Genomic DNA, 11,131 nt, shown 5'->3' with positions numbered 1-11,131 from the left:
TCTTAAAAAAAATCTTTTATTTTTAATTTATTTTTCTTATTTTTTAATTGGTCATTAACTTTTCACGACGCATAGAAAAAACTGTCAAGTCGTGGTGTATTGTATTTTATTTTTAATTTTTTAATTGACCATTAAATTCTCAACGGATGTATCGTGGATAAAGATCGTGATGTAACAGATGTTTTATGTTTTTTTTACAAAAAAAAAACTTTTTATTTTTAATTCATTCCTTTTATTTTTTAATTGGCCATAAACACGTATTATTTCTATTAATAGAAACTTGATATTTTCTTAAAACTCTAGTTTGTTGACACGTGTCAAACTTGGCAGTTTATCATGTTTGCTTTATTATAATGTATAGATTTCAAAGGAGTTAAATGCATTTTACTCAAATAATAATAATAAATTAATAATTAATAAATTCGATCTTTGATTATAATGTATAGAGAAAATCCAATTAAAATAAAATTCACTTTGTGTATTCAATAAATTTCTTGACAGAGATTAATCATTGATAAACTGCAGTAGATATTTTGTATCTATATAAATATTTATAAAATTTCAAATGTGGATGACTGGTTGCACTAGAAACAAGTAGTATTTATATATAGACTATTGAAGGATACAATAGCAATGTACCGTACGTAATCAAAATCACAAGAAAATAACAATTTGGCAGTGATGAGGAACAGAGGCGAGTACACTCCATTATTTGAAACAAAAAATGGCAGAGGAAACTTTATCTATAGACTATTTGCAATATCATTATTTGTATCCATATGCTTCATCTGGTTTTACAGATTCAACCACATCATCATCATAACCACAAACTATACACAAGAAAAAAATGGAGGAAATTGGGTGTGGCTTGGTTTATTTGCTGCAGAACTTTGGTTTGGATTTTATTGGATCCTCACTCAGGCTCTCAGATGGAACAGGGTTTTCAGACAAACATTCAAGAACAGACTCTCCCAAAGGTTTTGCTTCCTTTTTATTTTATTTTATTTTATTTTATTTAATATCACACATTTTAGATTACCTTATCATTATTTTCTGTGAATTTAAAGTTACATGCTTCATTTTCAAATAAAAAATTATTAAAACAAAAATTTTGCAATAAAAAATAAAATAGAATTTTCTCTCAAAAGAGTTACTTAATTACTTTTTTTAGTCCAACATAAATTTTTTTTGATTTTTTTATAAACAAAAATTAACAAATATATTATTAAAGATTACTTATGTGTGTTGTTGAACAGATATGAGCACATGTTACCGAAAGTGGACATCTTTGTATGCACAGCAAATCCAGTAATTGAACCACCAATTATGGTAATCAACACAGTGCTATCTGTTATGTCTTATGATTATCCATCTGAAAAGATGAGTGTGTATTTATCTGATGATGGTGGTTCAGAATTAACCTTCTATGCTCTGTTAGAGGCTTCTACTTTTGCAAAACATTGGGTTCCTTTTTGCAAGAGATTCAAAGTGGAACCTAGGTCACCTGCTGCATATTTTAATACCACCCTTCACTCATCATCAGATTCTTTATCAGACATTAACTTTGCTAATGAGTTGGCAATTGTCAAGGTATGTAACCATTCCACTATTTGATTTATCTATATATGTTGTTATCAAACTTTTTATTATACTAATTTTTCCAATGAAGCCAATAGCTTTTGTTTGGTATTAATTTGAATAAAATATATGAAGGAAAACTCTTGAGATGCTAAAATGATATGATTATTAAATAAACTGGAAGCTTTTTAACAAAGAAAACAAAAATAAAAATAAAAAACCCCAAATCTTGAATGCGGTTTTTAGTATTATACATTTTGTTAACATTTCGATTTTTGAAAGAAAGAGTTTTAATAATTTAGAGTTCCATTAAAAAATATATAAAATTTGATTAAAAATATTTTTAAATTTTAGCTTAATTAATAAAATGATGATATTGTTGATTAATTAGTTTATATTCTAATCATAAAAATTATGTAAAATAATTTATGATATCTTGATAAGAAAATATGATTGAAATTTTGAAGGATTCTTATAGAAGAGGGGACAATAAACTATTTCTATTAGGATCTTATTAAGAGAGGATGTGTAGTAATAATGTTAACTATTTCTTATCACAAATACCAACATACTAGCTAGTAGTACTTCCGTTTCAAAAACATACTAGTAGTAGTACTTATCTTATCTTTGACTTTAGCGAGAAAAAAAATCTTATATCAATTACCTCTTTTATCATATATATTTTTCATATATCTCTAGAGTTTGAAAACTAAATATAATGGAAAGCACGACAAAGTACAAACAATAAGAATTATTTTATTAGAATTTAGAATTCAAGTGTCGAAATTTGAAAATGACACTTGGTTGTTAAAGAAAGTTGTGAGATTATATGTATATCGAATAGTATTGATTGCGGTGGACTTCTACACAAGGCGAGGTGTTAGGGATGACAATAAGTAGAATTTAGATAAGTACTATAACTCGGTTTTATAATCTACGGTTTAAACAAATATTCATATTCGTGTGTGTATCCTCTTAAGTATCAATTTTAATATTGTATTCTTAGTCTCTAGGTACCTAAGTGTCTGTACTAATATCTATTATCCACACTTTAACTAAATAAATGATATTGCTGTAATTAAATTTTAAAATTATTCAAATATCTTAAATTCAATCATAAAGTATTATAAATCAAAATATTTTTTAACTCAAAATATTTCAAACAAACACTCGTTATAATATATATTCAAATGTCCATCATAATACCTTTATGAAGTTGCAAATCATACGACAATATTATTCAAGATATGTAAAAACAATTGCTAGAAAGTTGCAAATATAATTATAAAATCACGACTAATAAGACATAACTCTTAGTTATAAATTCATAATTATTTATCTATTCATCATAATCAAATTCTTAAAAAGTTTGCAAACGTTTGTCTTTCGATTATAAATATTATAGTGGTCCAATGATATTAGTAAATGCTAAAACATAAAAAAAAACAATTAATTAAACTAAACACTAATATAATAAATAAATAATCTATTTATTAAGTGCGGTTTAAACAAATATCTATATATGTGCATGTATCCTCTTAATTATCAACTTTAATATTACCCTTACTCTTTAGGTACCTAAGTGTTCGTATCGATACCAATTATCCACGCTTTAACTAAAATAGATCGATAAATAAATGATATTGTTGTGATTAAATTTTAAAATTATCCAAATATCTTAAATTCAATCATAGAGTATTATAAATCAAAATAGTTTTTAACTCAAAATATTTCAAATGAACACTCGTTACGATACAAATTCAAATATTCATCATAATACTTTATGAAATTGCAAGTTCTACGACAATATTATTTGAGATCTGTAAAAATAATTGATAGGAAGTTGCAAGTATAATTATAAAATCACGATTAATAAGACATAACTCTTAGTTTTAAAGTCACAATTATTTACCTATTCATCATAATCAAATTCTTAAAAAGTTTACAAACGTTTATCTTTCGGTTACAAATATTATAGTGGTCCAATAATATTAATAGATGTTAAAACATAAAAGAAAGCAATTAATTAAATTAAATACTAATATAATAAATAAATAAGTAATATATTTATATAAGTGCGGATGTGGGTCTCACCCATACCCACTTAATTTTAAGTGTAATTATCTGTCTCCGTGTCCGTATCCATTATGCGGATTTTTGTCCTACCCATTATGGTTTTTTTGCGGGTACCCACCCGGTCTAGATTTAATTGTCATCATTAGTCGTAACTGCTTCCTAATCCAATGTGCCTTATTTGTAACTTGGCATCAATTGGACTTTAGAGACAATCTTATGTGAATTGAAAATTTTGTGGAAGTCTTATTTAAGAGAAGTTTCGCACAATCTTATTGTTATAAGATGAAATTAGGACTTTTGGGGTTTATCTTGAAGGGTATTTAATTTTGTGAATGAGAGAACACAGTCAAATCAACTATTGTACGTATTGTACGTGTGTGTGGCGTTGCTGTTAGACTATACTTGGTGGTGTATTATTTTAGAGAAACTAATTTTTTTTAAAAATGCATTTCTCCATGTTTTCCATATTCTACATGTTTTTCTTGCATCCTCCACTCAGAGTTGGTTTCCAATGCTCTTGCATTTGTGTTGTTGAGAGTACAATTTTTCTTTTATTCTAGTCAAGTGATTTTATCTCAGACCCGTTACAAATTTTCCTCTAGAGGATTCCATTCACCAAGGAATATGAAGCTCTTGCAACTATGTCAATATCATTTCCTTAAAAAATTGTATATACATGCTGATGTCGGAATCTGTGTGCAAGAAACAATTTTGTATTCCTATACGGTTATCAATTGTTATTTTAGTGCAATTATTCTATGTTTTAAAAGTGGGTTTCGGTATTTCTATTATGTAAAAAAAAATAAAAAATAGAGGTATACACCAAGGAATATGAAGCTCTTACAACTATGTCAATATCATTTCCTTAACATTTTTTGATGTAAATTAAACCATCAATCAATGATTATTTCACAATCAATTTTCTTTAAGAAAATAAGTTTTTAACCAAATGCAATAGTAACATGAATATCATACAAGCATTAGAAAAATAATTAATTTTTATTAAAATAAAATTGAAAATTCATCAAAATTAAAGTAAGTCTCAAATTATTTAAATAAATTACATTGTATTTTTTCTTGTCATTATTAATTATTAATATTATATATATAGGATAAGACCTAAAATCGAGGTATAGGTGTAGCAGGTTGGTCATGGTTGAAAATCTCACATCACTTCGCAACGGGTTGGCCCATTGAAGCGAGTTTATTGACCAAAAAGTTATAAATTATAAAAAAAAAAACAAATTAAAACAAATAAAAAAACTAATTAGGCCAACTTACCTTCGACATTTTTTTATAGGTACTGTTGGTTTTGTTCAATTTTTCACGTTTACATAACATCACTGTGACTTTTTCCTTACTATGGACGTCTTTAAGTAATAATGGAATTTAAGTTGTACGGAGTCACATCTTAATAATTACAAAATCGCGTATTAAAATTTGGATTTTTTATTTTAATCGAATGGTTTTGGTGTGCACATAATTTAAATCTTGGATAAGTGTAATTTTTATATTTTGTAGTTCACTCTACATATAAATTTATTTATCATTGTATCTCATATGCGTCTATGAGCATCAATTGTGGTTGAAACAAACATGGATCAAGTGATGCTTATCAAGGATGTCATGGATAGATTTTGTAGGAGTTTGGGGGTAGAAAATCAATCTAGAGAATCTAAAATTTTCTTCTCTAAGAATGTTGCCATTCGGAATGTTGTGACTTTTTTACCCTCACAATGAATAACATAAAAAAAATATAGTGATATTATTGTAATTACAAATAAAAACAAGAAATGAAAACTATATATGTCTGATTTTTATATTTTTCATTTTTTTATATGAATATAGTTTTTGTTGTTATGCTATGGAAAATTATAGTATCTTCAATTTTCCATGATGCAGAAATTGTATAACGAAATGGAAAGACGAATAAAAGATGCAACAGAGTTGAAGAGAGTACCAAATGAAGCACGTTTAAAGCATGAGGGATTTTCTCAATGGGATTCATATTCATCTCCACGTGACCATGGCACAATTCTTCAAGTGAATTGCTTTCTTAAAAAAAGTCAATTTAATTTATTACATTAGTATTGTCATCATTACATTAATATTATGCTTATTTTTGTTTTACTAGATACTATTTCATAAAAAGGACCCAAATAACTCTAAAGATGTAGACGGTTTCATTTTGCCAACTTTGGTGTATTTAGCTCGTGAGAAGAGGCCTCAATATCACCACAACTTCAAAGCTGGGGCTATTAATTCATTGGTATATATTATATTCAATACAGAATTATTTCTAATAATCAATTAATTTAATTTAATTCAATATTTTTTCATAGAAAATTTGTTCACACTGAATGAAGTGCACACTCTATAGGTGCTATTGAATACAAAATTATTTAAGTATGCAATTTATCAATTATTCAATTTTGGTCATGAATGTGTGTATACATATGGTGCTCAATTAATATGTATTAAATATGTAACTTTTGAAATGCAGTTAAGGGTGTCTTCGATTATCAGCAACGGGAAAATAATTCTAACTGTAGATTGTGACATGTACTCAAACAATTCAGAATCTATAAGGGATGCTCTCTGTTTTTTCATGGATGAAGAGAAAGGCCATGAAATTGCTTATGTGCAATTTCCACAAAACTTTGAGAATGTCACTAAGAATGATTTATATTCGAGTGCTCTACTATTGGTTAGCGAGGTCAGTATTTTTTTTATTTTTATATCAAAGGTCACATAAGTTAGAGATTTTAATTAAAGAATTTGAGAACAAGGTCCAGAGTTTAAATCCTAGCTTCCAACATAATATACTAACCATTAATATTTTTACCTAAAAAAATTTGTGATGGTATTTTTTACAATGTACAAGTTTATAAGACGCTTTATGGAACAAAAGTATTTATTTTCCTGTTTATTTACTACATATAAAAAGCAATAGGCTATTATAGTTGATAAATTGTGTGTACTTAAAATTAATTTTGTATGTATGTGAAGGTAGAGTTTCATGGTGCGGATGGCTGTGGTGGCCCTTTGTACATAGGAACTGGCTGCTTTCACAAGAGAGAATCTCTTTGTGGAATGAAGTTTAGTGATGAATATAGGCATAATTGGATGAATGAAGATGACTTGTTCATAGAAGCAAACTTGCATGAACTAGAAGAAAAATCAAAGGATCTAGCAAGCTGCTCATATGAAGAAAACACACTATGGGGAAAAGAGGTCATCAATACACATTCATACACACAAATACACCCAAGTATTATTATGTAGTGCAAGGTTCTAAATTGCAGTTTACTGCATACAAGCAATCATAGTAGGATCGTTCAATTTTGATCGGACAGTACAACTCAAATTAGATTTTAAATTTTTTTATGAAAATCTAAAATTTGAGTTTGAAATTTAGACCGTCCAATTTTGATCAGACGATCCATATGTGGTTGACGTAGTCACTACATTTTGCGATTGCCTCTTATCCGCAAATGCAACTAAGACGTCGTTGTAGAGATTTCTAAAATATTTGCATTGCAGTCACAAACTCACAATTGCGGATGCAGACTGCAATTTAAAACTATTAACTTTTGATCAAATTTAGTAATGTTTTCTTGAATTGCAGATGGGTTTGAAATACGGGTGTCCGGTGGAGGATGTGATATCAGGTTTGTCTATACAAAGTCAAGGATGGAAATCAGTGTACTACAATCCACCAAGGAAGGCTTTTTTAGGTGTAGCTCCAACTTCTTTGCTTCAAGTACTTGTTCAACATAAGAGATGGTCTGAAGGAGACTTTCAAATTTTGCTATCTAAGTATAGTCCTGCATGGTATGGTTTTGGAAGGATTAGTTTTGGCCTCCAAATGGGATATTGTGCTTATTGCTTATGGGCACCTAATTGTTTAGCAACATTATATTACTCCATCATCCCTTCACTTTATCTCATCAAAGGCATCAACTTGTTTCCAAAGGTAACAAAACAATTCCCTTTAATGAATATTTTATTTTGTTTTATTTTAATTAGTTATATAAAGATAAGAATCATTTTTTCATAATTCAAAGAGATGTAGATAGAAAAATGGCATAAATATTACGTCAATTTAGTTTCTCAAATTTACGAAATAAAAAGTTTAATTCTTTAAATTAAAAAATATCAATTGATTTAGTCTTATCAAAATATTTTTGAAGTAAATATTTATCATAATCATTAACATCCGTACTTATTGACTTAAATAGTCAACTGCTGCATCAAAATAAACAAAGATCTTTTAAAATTGTGGTGCAAAATTTGAAAACAAAAAGGACTAAATTCATTGATTTATTTCAACTTAAGAGACTAAATCCATTGACCTTTATAAATTAATTTCAATGATTAAAATGCATATTTTCTCTAGAAAAATGTTTCCAACTGCAATTTTTTTCTATTTTTTTTCACATTGTGATACTCATTTGATTTTAGGAATAAAATTTGAAACCCAAAGTGAAAAAATGATTTTAGGAACTCCCTTGAAAATGACATGTACTTAGGCTTTTTTTTAGCAAATGCATTTCTTGCATTGAGCATATAAATGCACATGATTTAATATGTTATTGGTTGAATTTTTCAGATGTCAAATCCTTGGTTCATACCTTATGCATATATAATAATTGGAGAAACTATTTATAGTTTGTTGGAGTTTCTTTCATCTGGAGGTACATTTAAAGGTTGGTGGAATGACCTAAGGATATGGTTATACAAGAGAACAAGTTCTTACCTATATGCCTTTAGTGACACAATCTTGAAGCTTTTTGGATTTTCAGATCCAGTCTTTACAATCACATCTAAGGTTTCTGAAGAAGAAGTTTCCAAACGCCATGAGAAAGAAATTATGGAGTTTGGAACATCTTCACCAATGTTCACTATATTAGCAACACTAGCAATGCTAAATTTATTTTGTTTAGTTAGTGTATTGAAGGATGCAATTTTGAGAGATGGTGGGTTTGGAGCTTATGAGAAAATGGGATTACAAGTTATGTTGTGTGGTTTTTTGGTTCTCATTAATTTGCCTATATACCAAGGCCTTTTCTTAAGGAAGGATAGTGGAAAATTGCCAAGTTCTCTTGCCATGAAATCAACAACATTGGCTCTAGCTTTATTTATCTCTTTTAGATTTGTATGATAAAAATAAATACTTATTCTTTAATATTCTGGTTTAATTGGAAGGGTATTATGTTGGGAAAAAACCAAAGATAATTAGCGATAACTATCTCAATAATGCGGAATATTTTTCCTCCACCTGTGCAGATAAATGGTCAAACAGAAAATACAATTCCATAGCAAAAATAATTGGCAGAAAATTAAATATGAGACAAATGCAATTTTTAACGTGAAAATCTTCCCTCAAATTGAGAGAATAAAAACCACGGGACCTAGTCCAGTAAAACTTCCACTATAATAATTAATGGGTACACCAGAGTCTTCCTAATAACAATAGGGAACATTAATCAACAATAACAACCTTCCACTAAAGTGGGTATGCCAAAGTTACTCTCAGAGAAGATAAAACTACTCACACTGTATATTAAAATAACAAACTCAGTGGTAGAAATAACATACTAAATTTGTAGATCAAACGAAGCAAGTTTGCTACACACATGTTACCACCACCAGAACCAAACCCTTATTTTTCTTCTCTGGCAGCCGTTCTCTTTCGTTGTACTAATTCTTATGATTTCTAAATCCCTTTTATTTCCTTCACGTGGGCCTAGCCCAATAATACCTTTTTTTCATTTTTTTTTTCAATAATAATAATACTAATACTAATAAAACTAGTGGGTTTCACTTGGGGAGTGAGTCCACCCAACAAATCGCCCCCTCACGACTCAAGTGGGAAGGTACTGCTCAACCATGCCAGCTTTCTTTCTACAGCATATCATCTTCGACACATGCAAGGTATTCGTCATCATATCTGAACCATTCTCATCAGTATGAATCTATGATAAAAATAAATACTTATACTTTAATGTTCTTGTTTAATTGGAAGGATATTATTAGTATTCAACATGCAATTTTGTTGTTCTGTTTTTTATCTTCGCGTTAATTAAGTGGCGATTTCGTTTGTGATTTTTTTTTTAATTTGTATTAAGTCTATTTAATAAGGAGTTAATAAATATTTTGAAATGAATAATAGTAATATTCGAAAAATATTATAAAATATTCTTCCTCGAATCAATATCTCCAGCCATATTTAAGTCGGAGTACTCGACCAAAATAGTTTTGTCATCTTCAAAACAAAGCCTCATACATGTATTACTAATGCTATCTACTCGAATTTGACAAAAATCTAACTATAGCAACAACATGCACAATATATGGTCTTATAAACACCATTGCATACATCAAACTTCTCACATCAGACGCATAAAGAACTCGTTTCATGTCTATTTTCTCATATTCACTAGAAGAACATTGTTTAGAACTCAACTTAAAATGAGTAGCAAGAGGAGTACTTACAACCTTGGAGTTTTCCATCTGAAACCTTTGCAACACTCTTTCAATATAGTGTTATTGTGACATCCAAAGTTTCTTCTCATTTTTGTCGCACATGATTTTTATGTCAATAATTTGTTTAGTTACTCCTATGTCTTTCATGGTAAATGACTCGTCCAATTACTTTTTTAACTTGTCAATCTTGGAAATATTTTTCAAACAATAAGCATGTCATCAATATATAATAAAAGGATTATGAAATCATCGTTAGAAAATTTTCTAACAAATACACAATGATCATAAGTAGTCTTCATATATCCTTGATCACATATAGCATACTCAAACTTTTGGTACCACTGTCTTGGAGCTTGCTTCAAATCACATGGACTCTTTCTCAGTCTACACACACAGTCTTCCTTTGTCTTCAAAAAGAAAACCATTAGGTTGCTTCATGTAGATCTTTTTCTCCAAGTCAGCATGAAGGAAAACTATTTTTACATCCATTTGCTCTACCTCTAAGTCAAACTCAACACGATTCTAAACACTACATCACAACTTTTGATAACATTTTTCTCTATAGGATCTTACAACTTGTAGCCAAATTCATCCTCACCATAACCAATGAAGATACACTGCTTTGACTTTGCATCCAACTTGAATCTTTCATCCTTTAGAACATGCACAAAAGCCTTGCAATCAAAGACTCTCGAATGACCATACTTAACATTCTTGTCAAACCATACATTGTCTAGTACCTCACTATTCAATGTGACAATAAGAGTAAATTTAATAACATATACTACCGTGTACAACACCTCACCCCAATAACTTTTCGACAACTTAGCTTCTGTACACCAAAATTTGGATTTAACCGTTCACATTTAACAGCGTTTGTTGAGTAAAAGTGTTGTTGTATTTTATTTTTTAAAAACATGGAGTATTAGACAACACTTCTTCAAAAAACGTTATCAAACTATACCAAAATTTAGATTTTACAACGCAT

At 28.9% G+C, this 11,131-nt stretch overlaps 1 protein-coding gene across 1 annotated transcript; it reads left to right on the top strand.

Annotated features, from left to right (window-relative positions):
- The first annotated feature begins 592 nt into the window (after nt 1-592).
- On the top strand, nt 593-8,870 carry LOC101506417 (cellulose synthase-like protein E1). Its single transcript, XM_004498085.4, has 8 exons — nt 593-977; nt 1,257-1,590; nt 5,557-5,697; nt 5,789-5,923; nt 6,158-6,370; nt 6,664-6,888; nt 7,283-7,630; nt 8,267-8,870. The coding sequence occupies exons 1-8, from the start codon at nt 682-684 to the stop codon at nt 8,816-8,818; spliced, it is 2,244 nt and encodes a 747-aa protein (XP_004498142.1). The 5' UTR covers nt 593-681; the 3' UTR covers nt 8,819-8,870.
- Nucleotides 8,871-11,131: the final 2,261 nt, after the last annotated feature.

This window comes from Cicer arietinum, chromosome 5 (assembly GCF_000331145.2).
Source record: "Cicer arietinum cultivar CDC Frontier isolate Library 1 chromosome 5, Cicar.CDCFrontier_v2.0, whole genome shotgun sequence".
Lineage (NCBI taxonomy): Eukaryota > Viridiplantae > Streptophyta > Magnoliopsida > Fabales > Fabaceae > Cicer > Cicer arietinum.
The sequence above is the reverse complement of the archived record's forward strand: the minus strand, read 5'-3'. Positions and strand labels throughout refer to the sequence as shown.

Bases quoted from the DNA above. Each gene is read 5' to 3' on its own strand.
- LOC101506417 (XM_004498085.4), top strand. From the start codon at position 682: ATGAGGAACAGAGGCGAGTACACTCCATTATTTGAAACAAAAAATGGC. The intron at 6,889-7,282 runs GTCATCAATACA...CTTGAATTGCAG, and splicing joins ACACACTATGGGGAAAAGAG to ATGGGTTTGAAATACGGGTG. The intron at 7,631-8,266 runs GTAACAAAACAA...TGAATTTTTCAG, and splicing joins GCATCAACTTGTTTCCAAAG to ATGTCAAATCCTTGGTTCAT.